Below are 20,924 nucleotides of genomic sequence, written 5' to 3'. Positions count from 1 at the left end.
CCAGTCTGCAGCATCCACTTGGATGATGTGACGGCAGCCACAGGACAAGGCACCAGTGCGCTCACCACACACTAGCTATTGTGGAGAGTAGAGAGACAGTGATACAGCCAATTCAGTGGATGGGGATGATTGGGAGGCCATGATCATAAAGGTCGATAGAGAGACTCTACTCTTTTCGAGAAGTGTCATGGGATTTTAAATGACCACAGAAAGTCAGGACCTCGGTTTAACATCTCATCCGAAAGATGGCGCCCACTGACAGTATAGAGTCCCCTTCACTTTTACTGGGGCATTAGGACTCACACAGACTGCAGATTGAGCACCCCCTGCTGGCCTCACTAACTCTACTTCCAACAGCAACCTAGTTTTCCTATGTGGTCTCCCCTCCAGGTACTGACCAGGCTTAGCCCTGCTTAGCTTTAGTGAGTGACCCGTCTTGGGCTGCAGGGCGATACAGCTGTGGCTGTGGATGGGCTATGGCAGCAGACGACCGCACCGGGTGCCACTCCTGTTAGCTAAGAACAGGAAACTGAGGCTACAATTCACAGAGGCTTACCAAAATTGGACAACAGAAGATTGGAATTTGTTTCCGCTACGACTTTCAGATTTCAGGGTCAGAATTTGGCGTCCACAACATGAAAGCCTTGTATTAGTGGTTGTATCCTGCCTTGTATTAGTGGTTCAGGCTGTTGGTGTAATGGTGTGGGGATATTTTTCTGGCACACTTTAGGTACCAATTGGTACTAATTGACAATGTGTCAACGCCACAGCCTACCTGAGTATTATTGCTGACCATGTCCATCCTTTTATGAGCACAGTGTACCCATCTTCTTATGGCTACTTCCAGCAGGATAATGCGCCATATCATAAAGCGCAAATTATTTTAGACTGGTTTCTTTAACATGACAATGAGTTCACTGTACTCAAATGGCCTCCACAGTCACCAGAACTCAATCCAATAGAACACTCTTGGGTTGTGGTGGAACAGGAGTTTTGCATTATGGATGTGCAGCCGACAAATCTGCAGCAACTGCATGATACTCGGATGTCAATATGGAGCCAAATCTCTGTGGAATATTTCCAGTACCTTGTTGAATCTATGCCACGAAGGATTAAAACAGTTCTGAAGGCAGATGGGAGTCCAACCTAGTTCTAGTAAGGTGTACCTAATAAAGTGGCCGGTGAGTATGTTATATAATTTAACTAAACTAAAATAGCAGGATTAGGATTTTGTAAACGGAACATATTTTAAGCCATGTGTGCTGTTGAGATTGTTTTTATCCACTCTGTGGTCATTTTATGTCTTAATTTGGCCACAATTTCCTTTGAGTTTTAGCAAATGACATTATTTTTTGGAGACAAATCTTATTTGACACATATTTTGTGAAAATGCTTTGAAAATTCTTAACAATAAACTCAGTAAAAATAACACATTTTACCTCTTGCCAACAGGGAAAACCACCAACAATCAAAAATGCTTGATTCTATGGTGTCATGGCTTTGCAATCAAAAAATGTCATTTTAATGGAAGTCAATGATCCAAAGACAGCCACCAACAAAACGAAAGGGCAGTCAATTGGAACAGTACACAAGGATTAAGTATTAGTTTATAATGCATGCATTACGGTCTGTTTACAAGACCCCGATCCTGCTTTTTAGCACATTTTATAGCATATTGAATTACAAGGCTCTTCTTTCTAACATTTTTTATTTCTCATCAATGGTAGTTGCTTGAAAACCTGCTGTTTCCTATCAGCATTAAAACACAGAGGGTACATGTTAATCAGAAGAGAAAAAAATGTTTGTGCTTGTGAGTTAAAATAGCTCAGCTCTCTCTTATTCAATATAAACATTCCTCCTGGAAACACATTTGTCTTTTTTTCTCCCACTCGCTTAGCTTTAATTCGTCACATAAGTGGGAAAAGTGAATAAACAGAGTGAATAAAAGTAAACATTGAGTGACTTGATGCTCACAACTCGCACAGAAACATATTTGCAACCTTGCCTCTTTTTTTTGCTCTATGTAAATACAGCTCCAGCAACAAATAACCCTTTGTTATATATTGTTCATGTTGAGCGATCACTTTACCAGTTCATGTTGAATGATAAAACCACATGTATTAAACTTTTAATGACTTTAATTATGTCTTGGCAGAGACTTGTATGCTGTGGTAGGTTTCCTTATAATAGGTCTGGAGTTCTGCTTAATAACCAACAGGAGGCGTCTCACCTACAAAATCCCAGAACAGAACATGAGTTCATTCAGACCATCTTCAGGCACTGACTGTGAGTATACTTTTTTCCTCTGGTCTTTTGTACTTCAGTAGCTTTCTCTTGTTTGACATGTGAATGTTCAGTCTTCTTTATTATCCTCAGATCTGTTTTATTTATCTGTATATGCTAATTTCATTTATAATATTCATTTTGTGAGTACAGATATCATTTATGGTAAATATTTCAGTTTATTGAAATAACAGCTTTTATTTTAACATGTCAAGTCAAATTGTTACGTTAGATTTAACAAAGTATAAAACTATATTACACATTTGTGTTGTTTTTATGCTTTATAAAATTAGAAACAACTTTTGACATTGGATATCAAAATATATACTGTACATTTCTGTGTGTATGAACATTAATATACTTGATGTATGTTATTAATAATATTTAAAGGGATAGCTCTCTCAAAAAATAAACCAAAAAAGAATTTGCAGACTATTTAAATCCCTTTAAGGGGTTCAAAAGCTTTATGAGTTTCCTTCTCCTGTTGACACTATGTAGTACTATGAACGTCAATGATTACAGGTTTCTAACATTTCTCAAAATCTCTTCTTTCGTGTTCAACAGAAAAAGAAATTCATAAAGAAAACAAGTGTGAGTAAATTATTGCAGAATTCTCAATTTTGAGTCAATTATCCCTTTAATTTATTTGAATTTCTTGCTTTCCTTTTAATTTTATGCAATCTATTTCAATATAATGATTTGTGTTAAGGGAAAAATTCACAAAGAAATGAAACTTAATTTGCTCAGCCACTCATTCAGTTTTTTCTTCTGTGCTACCTTAAAAATTACCCCAAAAAACGTAATTTTCGCTCAATTAAATTAATTTAAACCAAAATACAATGGTTACCAAAAATAACTAAAAAGCATCTTTTTTTCAAAAACACAAGTTTGTAAAACACTATATATATATATATATATATATATATATATATATATATATATATATATATATATATATATATATATATATATATATATATATATATATATATATATATATATATACACACACACACACACACACACTCACATATATATATATATATATATATATATATATATATATATATATACATACATACACACACACACACATACTTTTCTTTTTCAAATAATTCAAGTTTTAATCAAATTCAGATGTGGTTGGAAGAACAATGTTTAGATGAAAAGAGATTTGTTTTGTAAATTTTTTGACAAAGCTATTCATTTCATGCAAAGAACAATGAAGATATACAGTGATGCAGAACAGCTGTTAAGATGCCAGTGAGCTGATATGATATTAAGCAGTCTTTGCTAGTGAAAGTTCAAAACAAACCAGTTTATCATAACAAAGGGGCCACACCTTTAGCGTGAGCGTTTAATGTGTGTGAACAGTTATTCATTTTCGAACCACAAAGGGTAAAAAATGGGGACCGGTGTAGTTGTAAATCAATTTAAACAGAGTGCTGTTTTACCTGCATTGCAGGTCACAGAAGAATGAAAGCTCATCATTGGACTGATGTAAATGTTTAATGCTTTATCCCTCTATAGGCACAGATAATAACACTTCTAAAGGACATGCTGCTGCTGAATAGGTTCTCTGCATGGCTCTCTGCGTTCGCTGTGCTTTTGCTGACTCAGCCCATCTCCACATCAGAGGTCATGGCCTGTGGAGCTGCGGGTGAGTTTCCTGACTGATTCCAAAGAAGCCATTAAAACAAAAGGCACAATTCCAGGCCTCCTCCAAGGGAATCACATACATACTGTATAAGATAGTCTGCGCTTGCATGGACAAATCTTGAATCATTTGATACTAGGTGTGTTCACACTTGTTGTTCGGTTCACTTGACAATGACAAAAAAGAAAACGGAACATTTAGTTCTTTGTGTTCACGCTATTATTTCAAAGGCTGAACTTGAAGATACAAAACAAAAGTTAGGACATATATCAGAACTTACTGAACATATAAAACAATGCTGTGTGCTGGGCAGAACAGAGACTAAACAGTGGCAGTGACTCCTTCATCAAACACACAAAGATCTGCAAGCAGAGACATTTAAGATACATGTAATGAATTGTTTGAGGCTGGAAAAGCATCTATTACATATAAAACATATGCCAGAGTAACTGGCAGTTCACTCCGCTGTGGCAACCTCTGATAAATAAGGAACTAAGCTGAAGGAACGTGAAACTATAATTCATAACGACTTTAATGTGAAAAAAGAGGTACTCTTGAGCACACTTTCTGTTTTTTTTCTCCTGTTTTTCATCTTGTGATGACATGTCATGTTGTTATATAAATATATGCCTCTAGTCCATATTGCATTGACCCACATGCTACTAACATATCAACTGCACCAGAGTTTTAACCAGAATGCCTAGTGTGAACACATCCTAAAATACAGCCCGTATGGTGTCTTTAACATTTATTTCATCATGTCCTTTTGACGCGATTTCTTTAGTTGCTTAACTTAATGACTAGACCAGCAAAGAATTGAGATGACGTTTTGCCACAGTTAAAAGCTTGTCTGATTCCACTATATTTCATTACAAAAAGTTTGACTCATGCGACTGACTCAGCTAACTTACAGAGTTCAAAATGTCTTTCGGCAAGCCAAGTTTTAAAGGATTAGTTCATACAAAAATGAAAATTCTGATATTAAAAACTCATCTTTGTGCCATTCAATCCCCTTTGACCTTAATTTTTAGAGAACAAATAAAGATATTTAGATGAAATCAGAGAGCTCTCTCATTCTCCACAGACAGCCAAGATGATTAATAATAATAATAATAATAATAATAATAAAAATAATAATAATAATAATAATAATTCCTTACATCAGGGGTGCTCATCCCTGTTCCTGGAGGTATACCTTCCTCCGTAGTTCTGCTCCTACCCTGATCAAACACACCTGAACCAATTAACTAGGACCTGAACAGCACTTGATAATTACAGGCAGGTGTGTTTGATGCCGGTTGCAACTGAAATCTGCAGGAAGGTAGATCTCCAGGAACAGGGTTTGGCACCCCTACCTTACATTTATATAGCGCTTTTCTTGACACTGAAATCGCTTGACACGTTGGGGGAATCTCCCATGAGTGTGTAGCATCCACCTGAATGATGCAGCGGCAGCCATATTGCGCCAGATTGCACACTACACACCAGCTAATTGGTATAGAGGAGACAGAGTGATGAAGCCAATTATGATACAGGGATGGTTAGGAAGCCATGATGGACAGAGACCAGTGGGCATCCTGGGATTCTTTTACAACCACAGAGAGTCAGAATCTCAGTTTTAAGGTCTCATCCGAAAGACTGCGCTCACTGAGCAGAATAGAGTCCCCTTCACTATACTGGGACATTAAGACCCACACAGACCACAGGTTCAGTGCCCTGCTTAGCTTAAGTGAGCAAAAATGTGATAGTTGCAAAGAGCTAGCTACTAGCTGATTAAAGTGTAGCATTACCAAAACATTACTTGTGACTTCAGTGGTCCAGCTGTAATCATATGAAGCTTAAACAACACTTTTGAGTGTGTTTCCTGTGTGCAATATAATGTATTTGCATTAGAATCATGAGGGTGAGTGATTAATAACCAAATTCAAATTTTTGGGTGAACTAATCCATTAACAGTGCAACAAATATTGCTCGTTAACTTACACTATTCCTTCCTTACAGTGGATCCACCTGCTAATATTGAGATAACAGATCCTGGCTTTCTGGGTTACCTCAATATCCAGTGGACTCGTCCAGCTAGCCTTCAGAACCTCACGGGCTGCACAGTGCGATACCAGCTCCGATACTTTGACACCTACGAGGAGCGATGGAGGGTGAGAATCCACCCACAAAACAGGCCTCACACACATTTATTTTCATTTCAATTAGTAAACTTTCATTCTGCTGCATATTCTGCCACAAAAACAAACACGTTTTGCCTATTTCACACTTCATGCATGCTTCACTCTTTGGCATGATTTGAATGATTTGCTTTGATTAACAGAAGATTTCTTTTATGCTGATTTTTGTGGAAATTCCTCGTCTTTATTATCATAGCTCAATATCAGCCATCGGAATAACTTGGTGTTTTCAAAGCAACTGAATGTCATGACAAATATTATCTAAAAACTGAGAATGGTCACATTGGTTTTACCTCCATTTCATTGCTTCATTTAATAAATCACACTTAAGTGCACTCTAAGGTCCATTGCAAGCACAAGTGAAACAACAGTGTAGAGTTCCAGGGAACTGCAAAAAGCCGAGCCAAATCTTTGTTTAATTTAATGCAATCCTTCTGTGACCACAACCACCTGCAGGCAATCTTCAAAAAAATTATAAAAGAATGCTCACCTCTTACTTAGAGTGTCAGTGTAATTGAAATATATAATCTTATTATCCTTACAGTAAAAGCACCATGATTCGTGACTCCAATTGTGCTGTTTTGTGTTGTACAGAGTGTTCGAACTGTCAAACTGACCTACGCTGCCCAGTTTGACCTTGAGAAACCAGTCAAATTGAGAATCCTCACTGTACTGAAGTGCGCCTGTACCAATGGGACAGAAGTCCAGGGAGAAGAGACGGAGACAGTGTACACACCTGAACCCACAGGTAACATAGATTTAAAACTATTGTAGACCACTGAAGCCAAAACATGTTGTGGATTCTTATTTTATGCAATCTGATTGAAATCTTACTGATTATATTAGTCGTTTAAATATACACTCAGTTATCCTAAGTGTTGCTAAATTGTCCCAGTACATTTTATTAAACAAAAAAAAAAAGATCAATCCAATACCATAGTGTAAGTCATAGCTCAAACTTGATTCCTGGAGGGCCGCAGCTCTGCACAGTTTTGCTCCAATCCTAATCAAACACAGCTGATCCAACTAATCAAAGTGTTCAAAATTACTAGAGACTATGGCTGTTTCTCAACATGCGTTCTTCAGTGATCTTGCGTCCTCATGTTCTTATGTAACGTCATCATCAACTGCCAAAGTTTAGTTCCAAAACTCATGACCGCAAGAATGGAGGAAGCGTGAAAGTTCCTGTATGTTTTCTTGGTATCGCAGATGCATCGATGCAGACTTGAGCGCAAAACTCGCTCTAGAAGTCCCAGAAGTTATTTATCTCAGGAGTTTTCCTGAATAAAAAAGTGAAAGTAAACATTGACATGAAATTCTTAATTAAGGCATAAACACATTAGGGGGGTTTATTTGTTGAAATTCATATTAAAATCTGTTTTATTTATATTGTGCAAAGTATTTTTGTAAAGTCTTTATGCATAGTTTATATTGAGAAAAGGGGACAAGCAATAAATCGCATGCATGCTGTAATGTTTAAATATTTTTCCATTAAAAATGCATGAAGCACGTGACCAAGTGACCATCAGGAAGAACGCAGCATCTCATTTTTCAGAGGATGTGTTCTCTGTTCTCGTAATTTCCTCATTCTTCCGAGGTGATCTGAAAAAACTGGTCTTCACTAGAACGCAAGTCCGTTCTCTTCGTTCTTGGAATCGAGAAACAGCCTATTAAGCAGCTGTGAGTTGGAGGTGGTTGGAGCTAAAATCTGCAGCTGTGGCTCTCCAGGAATCGAGTTTGAGACCACTGCTGTAGGTTGATGATTACCTGATAGGTTGCCAATTCATTAAACGTTTTATTTGACAGAGCATAGTGAAGCCTCTCACTACTGAAAGCCAGGAAAACTTTTGTTAAACTTGTAGGCTTGTGCTGTTATCACTTTCAACTTCATATCATGTTCTGAAGAACAGAATCTTCTGACCTCCCACTTAAAAGTAATACTGTATGTGAAATGCTGCTCCACTTCAGACATCCAGCATGAAGTCATTTCCAAGAAGGCAGTGACCAACGAGCAACTGATCAACTGTTGAGCAACTGCTTATATTTGACATTGGCCCAGCTTAAATGCAGCATGAGTTCCAGTCAATCACACATCATGACTACTTTTTGACAATATGAAGTCAAAAAGATGCATGGTTGTTTCACTTTTAAAAAATCAACCAAAATGCTGTCTTTCATTTTTTAAAGGTTTTGAGAAGCAGAGATGAATGTACTGTACTACCATTACATATAATTAACATCTAATGCTCTGCTTAAAAAAAAGTTGAACTAAGTATCTCCACAATATCCTCTTTGGAAGTAAGCCACCTTAAAAGTCAGATGTCTGACTTCATGTGGTCTTCTAGACATTATTTCCAGTCATAGGTGGTGAAAAAATATCACAACATTAAAGTGACATCGATTACGCGCAACAAGACGTCCATATTGTGTAAAACAAGTTGCATGACTTAGGGCCCTATTTTAACGATCTAGGCGCAAAGTCTAAAGCGCATGGCACAAAAGCAATAAGAGCATGTCCGAATATTCTTTTGTGATTTTAAGGATTGAAAAATTCTGGGTGCTTATTACCTAAATGAGTTATGGGTATGTCTTGAGCATAACTTGCATTAAATGAATCAGAGTCTCATCTCCCATTCTCTTTAAGAGTCAGTTGGGCCACACCATGGTGCTTTAGCTATTTACATGGCAGACTTGGTAGGTGGATAAACTAAACGCTTCACAAGCAAAAAAAAACAGTTAAACAGACCATCTGCAGCGACGTTAAAGAATAAGCCTCCTCCATTCAGCTTCTTTACTCTCTCTTTACTTTCACATGGATAAGGAAACCACACTGCACTGAAAACATCCGTTAGCCTACATATTTAATTTTGTTTGTTAAGCTCAAAGATTCGTTTCAAAACTATTTCTTAATTCAGTTTTAATTTCCAACAAACGAATAAATGAACAATAATATCGAAATGTGGTCAAAAGAGTGTCAGGAATGAACTGAAAAAAGGCATGGAGGCAGTGATTTTATATTAATGCAGAAATAATAAGTTTTGTAACATTCTAATCCTTTATTTTTTTCATATGTAAAAATATTTGTGTATTACTTTACACCCCGTGTATATTTGAACCCACATAGGCGTAAAAACGTGTTCTGCTTGACCTGCTTTTATTTGGTCAATGGTGTGGTCTATTTCAGTTCTTCAAAATAGCATCACGCCAACAACGCGCCTTACATTTTAGACCAGCATGCCCGTGAGTCCACAAAGTGGCGCAAATGGATTTGCTATTCACACAACAAGGTGCAAAACAGATTTACTTAAAGTCAGCATGGAACAGAGGGTTAAGATTGTCCCTTTTCCCCCATATTGTCATGTACAGACAAGTAAAACGTTCTTTAAATGAGAAACAAAAATTGGGTGGTTGATAATTTCATCCTTTGAGAACCAGGTTGAATTGTTGGTAGAAGGGTGTTGGTAACAAACTGAAGTAAGACTGATGAATGGACAAAAGCAGGGCTGAAGCGAGAATCACGTCGATACTGTAGCCTCACCCTAAAGGCATTCCATGTGACCAAAAGTAAAGAAAAGTTGTTTCAAGAAGTTGAGGGAAGATTGTGGTATTTGATTAAAGTTTCTGAGGGCAAATACATTTTTTACTAAATAATAAAGTGCACAGATACATTATTTATAACAATCACTACAACACAGAAAGATATTTTAAAAAGTACCAATTGATTTCATGCCGACTTTAAGATGCCTTCAAAGGAGCTTCCAAAGATGAGCATAAATTATGTCTTTGATGTTAAAATCTAGTGAAGCAATATTTAAAACACTGCCATCAGTTCATGCTTCGTTTAACAATTTCCCCGAAAAAGGGATGTGATGACTTTTCCCATTCTAATTAGAAACAATAAAACAGTCAGATAGACTTTACAGGAACACTCAACACATATATCAGTAAAGCCGCATTAACATTAACGCAGGTATTGCATAAGATTTAACGTCTTTGTGTGTGATGTAATACCTTCGACTTTCAGATATGCAAAACTATCAAAACAATAATTACACAAAAATGTAACCACCTGAACTGATGAATGTGAATATGCATTCTGAGCCTTTTTGATCTGAACTATTGTATAACAAAAAAATGACCAAATGGACCAAACAAACACACACAAAAATGATTTTAAAAACATGCTAAGTGTCTAAACACATCTGGAAGGGATTAAAACTGTTTCATCATGCGCTATTTATTTGGGAATTTATTTTGAAGTGAATTAAACAGCCATTGCTTCATTTTTTATACAGTAAATGATCAAGTAAATTTCAGTTGAAGGCCTAACCATCTGTTGGATTACGATCCCTCTAATTTGATGATAACTGAGCCTGAACCATGGATAAGAATTTCTTTTGAAGCATAACTGCCATTTCAAAATTAATCATTCTTCTATAATACAGAATTCTTCAATATTGTAATTCAGGCCAGAAGTGAGCATTCACATGCATTTCTCAAGCCATTCAACAGCCAACTCTAATAGAAACAATTATTGTTAAAATGATATATATTCTATTTTTATATTGCTTTGGTATCTTGTTTGAAACTGCTTACTCTATTTTAATATTATATATTTCTGCACCATCGCGTCATTCTAATGCATGCTTAGTTTGTCAGTCATCTGCATTTCATTTAGTTGCTATTCATTTGCCCTCTTTAGTTTTGGTTTCCATAGTTTCTGATCATTATTTGATTTATTTCTTCTTCATTTCATTCAGTATTTATGCTGTATTGTACTGTTCTATGACAGTTATTTTTTCAACGATCTGTTTGTTACTCTTCTACAATGTCCTGAGTTCCTTATGTATTTAGAACAAAATATCCCCCCATCCCCCCATGTAATATTGTTACATAGATATTTAATACATTTCTTTATGATTTATATCATATACACATATTTTATATCTAAATATAGATAAACAATTTCTCAAACATATGCATGCCTGTGTGTATTTATATTTATTTTACAGTGCCAATAAAAAAATCAACATGCTGTGTGAAAATCTATATCTTTACTCATATTACACCCTGCTTTCAAAAGACCTTCGAGATAAAATCATAGAAAGGCACAGGCTAGGAGAAGGCTACAAAAACATTTCAAAGGCTAGAAGAGTTGATTTCAGGTTTTATGACAAAGGAAGTAATTATTTCAAAGGGTGTGATGATTTTCTAGGAATCTATACATAGCAAGTATAGACACACTGTCAAAACAACATTTAATTTTGGATTAAATTAAAACTGATATTTTTTTTTTTTTTTTGCCCAGCACTAATCACTTTTAAGTGTTTAATTTCTGTTTAACTAAAGATGCCTGTGATTTTTCTCTCAGGTTTGGCAGGCTCAAGAATAAGAGATTTTCACTGTATCTACTATGGGAAGGAGCACATGGAGTGCACCTGGAAGTCAGGACCTGTCCAGCCTCCAAATTCAGAGCACTACCTCTATTACTGGTGAGTGATTCGATGTGAATACTGCTTAAATTAGACTATTAAACATTCCAAATCATTTAACAGATGCATTAAGCACAGTTGCTCTGTGCCTCGGGGAGACTAGATGTCAGGTTTATACTCAAGTCAATTACTGTGGAATAGCCTGGATTTTACAAGTGTATTGAGACAATACACTAATGGCATGCAAAGGCTTCCTGTTCCATCTGTTCCATGGAAGAAAAATAAAAGAAAAATAAATGAAGTGCTCTGTTCATTTGAGTTTACAAACATTTGCATTTGGCAAACTTCAACCAATTTGGTTGTGTTCATGGTGGAACCAATAGGATAAACACTTTCTGCTGAACTACAGGTCAAGACAGAGCTTTTTAGCTGACTTAGCTGTGCTTCCATGAATCTGCTTTGCAAAATACCACAGAATCTTAAAGGTGATGCCAAAATACCATTCTGATCATAATCCACTCATCTATTCATTCATTCATGCATGCTATTTTTCTAGCTAATTTGCAAGATACTAGTTTTCAGCTTAAAGTGTCTTTTAAAGGCTTAACTAGGAAATTGATGTAATTAGGCAGGTCATTGTACAGCGGGTTTGTTCTGTCGCCATTAAAAATAAATGTCTTAAGGGGCTAATAATAAAAGTATTTAAAAAATAAAAAACTTATTTTATTAAAACCAATCTAATAGAAAGAAGACTTTCTGTGGAAGGAAGTGAACATTTCCTTGTTCCGTTAAACGTCACTTGAGAAATATGTGAAAAATTACAAAACTTTTACTGGAGGGCTAGTATTTTTTGCTTCAACTATGTGTTTACAAGGGTGTAGAATTGGCATGGATGGAAGGGACGTGTCCTCACCAATAACCACCAATTACTGACATACCCCTACCAATAATTTAATCTACGTTAAATTAAAGTAATGCTCTGTCAACTTTAAACCTAAATGTGCACCAAGTCAAGTTCGCTACGAGTTCACTGTAATACTAATAACCAAGGCTGTGCAATTAATTACAATTCAGTTTCAATTTTGACTTCTATGATTATGAAAAACAATAACTGGCATAGAACAGTTAAATTGTGTCAAACATCTCTCTAAATGTCTCTATATTCATACCTGCTCAAAGCCCGACTGCAGCTAAATGTAAATAAACTGTTACAGCATGGGATGGGATTGTTTATAATATTATTAAGTACTTTAATCATGTTTTTAAAAGTGCAAAACATAATGTGTGATGTGCTCTACACTCTCAGAAACAAAGGTACGTGAGCTGTCACTGGGGTGGTACCTTTTTGAAAGGAACAAATTTGTACCAATAAGGTCCATATTAATACCTCAAGGGTACATATTAGTACCTAAAAAGTACAAAAGTGTTCCACCTAAAATTTTTAGGTACTAATATATACTTTTGGGGTACCAATATGAACCCTTCAAGTACAAATTTGTACCTTTTAAAAAGGTACCACCGTAGTGACAGCTTGCGTACCTTTATATCTGAGAGTAGAGAGTGTCCCCACCAATGTCAAGAGCGAATCTACGCCCTTTGTGTATATATAAACATATATCTTACACATAGACTTAGACATAAGTCACTTTGGATAAAAGTGTTTGCTAAATTAATCAATGTAAATGTAAAGTAAGTGCACTCAATAAGTGTTTCTGTTTTTCCAGGCACAGGGAAATGGAAGAAACAAAGGAATGTCCAGAATACATTGTATCATCAAACAATGAGAGAGGATGCAGGTTTCCTCGCCAATCACTCTTGGAGTTTTCCAAGTTTAATATGTGTGTCAACGGATCTTCTTCAACAGGGAGTCTAAGACCAGCCTACTTCTCCATTGAGATCCAAAACTATGGTAATTACACTGACAGAACAAATTGCATATATACTGCAGAATAACTAGGGACACATAAGCAGTTGATTTGACCCAAAGTGCATAATGGAACATTGTCTTCTATCTGCAGTAAAGCCTGCAGCGGTCTCTTCTCTGGACGTGTTAGAGACTGATGGATGGTTAAAGTTAGAATGGGCGCCACCTAGCGGTCAGGTGCCAGAACACTGCTTGGATTATGAGGTGGAGAGCAGCACTCTAATGGCAAATGGCAAAGAACTGAAGGTATTCTAATCCTTTTATCTTACTTCCTTCTATACAGCGATCTTCTGTTTTGTGTGCAAACTGTGGTGCATTTTTGAGCTTGCTGGTTCATGTTTTAGACGTTTCACAACAGTCACACAAAAATTTGGTTGTGCAAGATGTCTATAGATATTATGATATCTCAGGACTTTATTTAAAACTAACTTCAACATAAAATACATCCCAAGTGTAAATATAAGCCATCAGCTCCACTTGATTGCAATGCTTCAGATTTCAATTCTGCAGATTTAAAGCTTGTATATTCCCCCTTAAGAAATCACATTGAGATGGGTAGAGTTCACCAAACGTGAACTTCATGGTTGCAATCTATTTGGCTTTCAGGCGCATGCTTGTAAACTCCCCAAGCACTTCTATTCAGGGAATTCTCTCTGGTCTTTTAAAAACTGTTCCACTGCCTGAAGTGGACATGGAAGTTTTTGTTAGATTTCAACTAACGGAGTCTGGGCATGTTCAGATACTCACAATTGTATTCTTGGCCACTTGAGTACTACAGTGAGTGTTTTAAAAACAAAAATCACCTAAATGAGGTGGCTTATCATAGGGCAGACCCCATAGACTATACAATAATATGTATTACTTTCGTCATTTAATATATTTTTTTTTTTTGCTAAATGACACTACATAAATTATATTACATTTATACCACAGTACTGTTTGCAGACATGAGGAGACCTCAAATTTTGGTAGGCGGCAATAAATAGGTTACTACCCAAATATCTACAGGGTGATGGAACACACAGGCTATACAAGACATTTTTATACAAAACAATAAAATAAATTGTCAGGGTTTATTATAACACAGACAAGAGATGCAATTATTTTTAATCAATTTTAACAGTGTTTTATGTCATTTAAAATTATAAGTTTAAATTATAAAAAAGGTTTGTATTTGGAAGCTCTTCGATTTAGGTCAGCTCAATTAAGGTGGAAACCCCAGCATAAGGGGTTAAACACATACCAAAATGCTCTGCATTCTCTGACATCACATTCAGAAATAAAGACCCACAACTGTTACTGGATTGGTAGGTTTTTTTGTGTTTTATTTTTTTGAGTTACATTTTTTCTGAACTGACAAATTTGGTTCCTTGAAAGTATTATATAAGTACCTAAATTATACATAATTATATTAAGTGTTTATACAATTTACTTTTTTACTGTATAATAATAAAGTATAAAAGCATACCAGTACTGCACCAACAACAGCTTTTGCACCTTTATTTCTGAGCGTGACAACACTGATAGACTTCATCAATCAACATTTTATGTAAAAAAAGCTAAATAATTATTGATCTCAGAGGTTACGTTCAGATAGTAAGCATTTTTTTCTGGCAGACTATCTTCACTATTAAGCGAAGTTTATTTATAAACTAATTTCAAAAGGATCATGTGATTATGATTGATCACGGCTGGTTCCGCATTATTCAATTTATTATTCACCAATCACACGATTCCTAAGTCTCCGTAAATAACCATAGTTCCATACCAGTCATCTTCGTTTTGAAGAATTCCCCTTTCCACCCCTATTCCTCCTCCTTTCTAGATGGGCAGACCAGTGGTTAGCACAGTTGCCCCACAGCAAGAATGTCATTGGTTCTAGTCCTACCAGTCAAAGTTGACGTTTTTATTCACATCTTCACATGTTCTCCGTTCTCCCTGTGCCCGCGTGGGTTTCCCCCCGGTCCCCGGTTTCCTCCCACCATCCAAAAACATGCAACTTAAGTTAATTGACTAATCCAAATCAGCACTATAGATGTGCTCCTAGTAAGCAGTTATATCTTCACAGCAATGCCTAATTGCACACTAGCTTCAAACAGCAGGAGAGTTCTCGAGGTCTACCTGAGCTCAATCTCTCCTCTTTCCCTGCAAACTGGAGGGAGCCCGGGCTCGAGGATCTTATGAGCTCAGGGCTCTATCGTGGGACAGCATGCTAAACACGCTTTTTAATAAATCATCAGCCTAAGTGTGAACTCTTGAACTGCAGTTGATTAAATAAGATGTATGTGTCCATATATAACCAAACTATCTGCAAACTACTGTTTGGGTAGCAAATATACAAGTAAATTGACCTGCAAACACATTGACTTGCAGTATCTCTCTATCAAAACAAACGCCCTGTTCAGCTGATTTGAGCATGTGTGTGTGTGTGTGTGAGTGACAGAGTGAGTGAGTGAGTGGTATTTGTGTAAAAACACTTATGGCTTTCTCCAACATTATTTCAACAAGTAGGACATGTTACTGGATTAACATCTATGTTGATCCTGGAACAACATTCCAATCAACCAATTAGAATTAAGAGATATGTTTACCGCTTATGTTAAGTTTAGACTTACGGTTAGGTTTATGCACTTCTACATGATTATCCAACTATTATTCCCCTCTGATTTTGGAAATAATTTACAGTTATGGTTTGGTTTAGGGGAAGGGAATAGGTATGGATTACATTTTCAAACAAAAATGATGTTCCAGAATCAACAGATGTTAATCCAGGATCTTACTTGGCAAAATCATCACATGCTTGTGGCTTTTCTGTCACAGATTTTGACATCAATGTATGCCGTGCTAAAAAACACACAAAAGACCATCTAAAATTTGATTTGAGCAGCTAGAACATCTGGTCAGAGATCTAAATCTTTCCACTTTTCGTGTATTTTGCTTCTCAGATTTTCAAGGGTTGCCCACCAGAAGTGGCCATTTGTACAAAGTAATTAATTATACATATCAGTGTCAACAAGATGGATGGAAATTAGTGAGAAAGGGGTGCTAAAAAATGAACTGGAACTGTAATACAGCCAAACTCAAAATAGGTCCCCTTTAGCTTGTGTTTCTGCTGTCCTTCATTCACATGCCTGACAAAGTGCTTTGTAACCACCCCTTTCCACTCGCAGATCACTTTCTGTGAGCACTCTGCTAATGTGCTGATAAGAATCAGGTGTATTTGATAAGAAGAACATCCAAAACGCCTTTAGCAGCACAGCAGAGGAAAACTGATGACAGGACTCTCAATATTTTCGTTGCGGTGCAAGAGCTAGTAATTAGTAAACAGCTCTTGAACATGAATGACTTGAACAAATACCACTCACTCGCATTTCATTCTGAATCTTGGCATGCACCGTTAAACAAATGTTTGATTAAGGTTGTGTGCCAAACCAAGCAATAAAAAAGAAAGAAAGAAAGCCAAGAATCCCATCTGTCAAGCCAATCTGTGTTATTTTTATTTTCTTCTTTCAGCAAACGGAGATTCTGGAGAATCTGGATCTGGGCACATCTTATGAGCTCCCGAGAGAAGCAGAAAGTAAGAAAACCTGCTTTAATCTCAGATCGAAAGTGAATATGTACTGCGCTGATGGAGGATTCTGGAGCGACTGGAGCCAAACAAAATGTACAGGTGAGACAGGTTTTTAAAATTGACCTTGATTAATTTCATTCATTCGTTTATTCTTTCCAATTTGTCTTTTTATTTTTTCAGAACATTTATATTAAGATGGGATTTTAATTTTATATAAGATTCATCAGCATGAACCACGCCACACTTTGAGCTAGACTTTATTATAAGGATGTAGGGGATGGTAAGAGAACAGGGGGATGAAGGGAAAGAGAAGTAAGAGGATGAACAGTGAACATGTAGATAGGTAGGTTGATCAGGTGTCCTACAATGATGCCCAGAGTCTTAGAGTGGGGGTACCATCTTTGTAATATTTTGGTTGAGGGATTGGATCCCCCGATTCAACCTAGGAGTGAAGAGAGTGTTATAGGATTGTGAATGGGAAGAGAGGAATTAGAGGGACTGTGGATTCAAAAGAATGAGAAGAATAGTGCTAGAGGGCTGGTCTGCCTTAATTAAGTTTTAGGGAGTAGGTGATTGGTTAAGGAGACAAAGTGAGGCGGGGTTCCTCTGCCGAACTTTTGTTAACAAGTTAACTCCATTAAAAATTGTACCATGACAAGCTTTTCAGCTTTTGGGAATATTTTTTTATGAATAATGCAAATGTGTCTGCTAAAATGTTTGATGTTAAATAGTTCTTTGCGGTTTGATCATTTAATCATGTATTTTTCCTCAAAGTCAAACCAACATTGAATTATCGTTTGCTGGACCTGGTGATGATTGGCACTGCTGGAGTCATCATCTTCTGTCTTTCCTTATGGATATTAACGAGGATGTGAGTTTTCAGCCAATAGAAAAAAATTTATGCATACACCATTATCTTTGCCGTTTGTTGACACTCAATCTCATTTTTGTTCTGACAGCTGCATAAAGCCGTGCAGCAAGAAGGATGTCATCTACACGCTGTACAAGCAGAAGGTCAACGAGAACATGCCTTCAATCTTCAGCCCCATTTTCAAGTGATGATGCTTCCTATGACCTGCTTTTGCTGCATTACCATTCATACCTAATACTACATCACTAAATGCACACTACTCGGAGAAATAAACACGAGAATTGAGACTCGTCAGAGCCCTCGCACAGTTTACCTGGTAGTGGATTCAAAGTGAGCGCTGAGAGGCTTGTGGAGCAGATTTGTGGAAAACCAAAAGAACCAAAGCACTGACCTGAATGTAGAATCCACTTTGTTGTTTACCAAGCCACTCTACTATTAGCTAATGTGTTTACACAAATGTTATGTGCCTGTTAAAGTTACTCATATATAAATATGAATTATATTATAATATATTTTATTTCAAATGCCAGTGGTCTTGCCAGTTTTGCCCAGTTTTCAATAGCATCTATTCAGTCTTGAATATTTGTTCTTAAAATGTCAATGATCTTGCCAGACATGGCGTACTGTACAGTTTCAGTTTTGTCTTTTACAGTTTTCCTATTTTTTTTTTCATTCAATTTTTTTGAATTTATGCTGTTTTTAAAGTAAATGTATTAAAATAAATCATAGATGTTTCAGATGCCAATAACATTGCCAGTTTTTGCTCGTTTTTACAATTTTTCCTATTTTTCTACTTGCCAGATTTTCTTGAATTTGTTTGTCTTTTACATTAAACCATATACTGTATTTGTAAGATGCCAGTAAACTTGCCATTTTTGTGTACTTTTGCAATTCGCGTATTTTCTATTAATAATAAAAACAGTTCATGAATAAGTGATCTGTTTGTGTGTGTTTTTTTATCCAAATAATATACCCAACAAAGTCAATCCAGGGCACAGTTAAACGCACCGGGCACTTTATTAGGTACGCCTGTCAAACTGCTTGTAGCGCAAATTTCTAATCAGCTATTTACATGGCAGCAGCTCAATGCATTTAGGCATATAGACATGGTCAAGACGATCTGCTGCAGTTCAAACAGAGCATCAGAATGGAGAAGAAAGGTGATTTAAGTGACTTGGAATGTGGCATGGTTGTTGGTGCCAAACGGGCTCCTCTGAGTATTTCACAAACTGCTGATCTACTGGGATTTTCACTCACAACCATCTATAGGGTTTACAGAGAATGGTGCAAAAAAGAAAATGTCCAGTGAGCGTCAGTTCGGTGGGCGCAAATGCCTTGTTGATGCCAGAGGTCAGAGGAGAATGGCCAGACTGGTTCCAGCTGATAGAAAGGCAACAGTAATTCAACTCACTTGTTTCGACAGATGTATGCAGAAGAGCATCTCTGAGTGCACAACACATCGAACCTTGAGGCAGATGGGCTACAGCAGCAGAAAACCACGCCAGGTGCCAATTCTGTCAGCTAAGAACAGGAAACTGAGGTTACAGTTCACACAGGCTCCCCAAAATTAGACAATAGAAGATAGGAATTTGATTTCTGCTGCGACTTTCAGTTTTAGGGTCAGAACTTGGCATCAACAACATAAAAGCATGGGTCCATTCTGCCCTGTATCAGCAGTTCAGGCAAGTGGTGTAATAGTGTGGGAATATTCTTCTGGCACACTTTACGTACCAACTGGTACCAATTGAGCATTGTGTAAATGCCACAGCCTACCTGAGTATTGTTGCTGACCATGTCCATCCTTTTATGAGCACAGTGTACCCATCTTCTGATGTACTTCCAGCAGGATAATGCGCCATATCATAAAGTGTGAATCATCTCAGACTGGTTTCTTGACCATGACAATAAGTTCAGTGTGCTCAAATGGGCTAAACAGTCACCAGACTCTATCCAATAGAACACCTTTGGGATGTGGTGGAACGGGGAGATTCACATCTTAGATGTGCAGTCGACAAATCTGCAGCAACCTCGTAGTGCTATCATGTCAATATGGACCAAAATCTCTGAGGAACATTTCCAGTACCTTGTTGAATCTATGCCACAGAGGATAAGGGCAGTTTTGAAGGCAAAAGGGAGTCCAACAGTTTGTCTACAATTCATTTAAAAGCTTTTACATTGGAAGTTATATTATTTTAGGTACATTGGGTTTATAGAGTGGGGGTTGACATAGTGCTTATAGTGTTCTGGCAAATTAGGGTCCCAGTGGGGTGCCAGGGATTACCAACATTCCATATAACCTTTACATTGCACAAAAGACTCTCAACAGTGGTAAGTTTTTGTTTTTAACATTAATAAAATCTTCCCCTCACTTAGAACAAATGAAGAAGTCTTGCTCATGAGGATAAAATAAATGTGCTTTTGTGTCACGTGTCACTTATTAAACAATCCATTTGCAGCAAAAATACAACTCGTTTGCCCCTGAAACAAAATTATTGAGATGAGGAGGTTTGCTATGAAAGTTGCACGTTTTATAATCACCGTGATTTCGTGGGAAAAATGACAATTTCTTTCACACAGTTGAACAAGAGAATTACGACTGTGTATTATCAGCGGATTTGGCAACTCTGGCTGTGGCATATTGGTTTAGTTGGTGTGTCAAAAGGCCAACTCAGGAAAAATAATCCCTATGAAATGAAACTTCAAAGGTAAAGTACACGGTTTACACCTTTTAATGCTTAAATCTTGTATTTCATGTATTAGATAAATTAGTTCATGCTGTGTATTTAGCTTGAGAACCTGACTGTGCAGCTGCGATTGCGTATTGTGGGAATGTTGATAAGAAACTATTGGTATTTTTTTTCATATAGGCGATTGTAGCCCGACTCTTGTTGATACATAAAATGGGCTACTTGAATATGTTCTGTTGAATCTGAACCTGGCCTGCAGTCCAAACTTTCTAAGCATTGTATTTCTAGGAATAGGAAACGTACACATTGGACTAGAAAA

General features: G+C 36.8%; 2 protein-coding genes across 3 annotated transcripts in view; both read left to right on the top strand.

The window, feature by feature from the left end:
* Positions 1-2,225: 2,225 nt before the first annotated feature.
* On the top strand, positions 2,226-18,841 carry il13ra2 (interleukin 13 receptor, alpha 2). Its single transcript, NM_001113731.3, is given in 10 exon segments — positions 2,226-2,286; positions 3,814-3,943; positions 5,942-6,093; positions 6,715-6,868; positions 11,492-11,612; positions 13,277-13,461; positions 13,571-13,722; positions 16,990-17,146; positions 17,822-17,918; positions 18,007-18,841. Coding segments are annotated over 9 exon segments (1,221 nt in total). The 5' UTR covers positions 2,226-2,286; positions 3,814-3,840; the 3' UTR covers positions 18,107-18,841.
* Positions 18,842-20,548: 1,707 nt separating this feature from the next.
* The window catches only part of ftr84 (finTRIM family, member 84), a 60,178-nt gene continuing 59,802 nt past the window's right edge, over positions 20,549-20,924 (top strand). For both annotated transcript variants that reach the window (XM_087253784.1, XM_087253783.1), the window contains exon 1: positions 20,549-20,623. The gene's annotated coding sequence lies outside the window, so the exon portion shown is untranslated. The remainder of the gene's footprint in view (positions 20,624-20,924) is intronic.

This window comes from Danio rerio, chromosome 5, assembly GCF_052040795.2.
Source record: "Danio rerio strain M-AB ecotype USA chromosome 5, GRCz13ab, whole genome shotgun sequence".
Lineage (NCBI taxonomy): Eukaryota > Metazoa > Chordata > Actinopteri > Cypriniformes > Danionidae > Danio > Danio rerio.
Note: the sequence above shows the minus strand (reverse complement) of the source record. Positions and strands in the feature narration are given on the sequence as shown.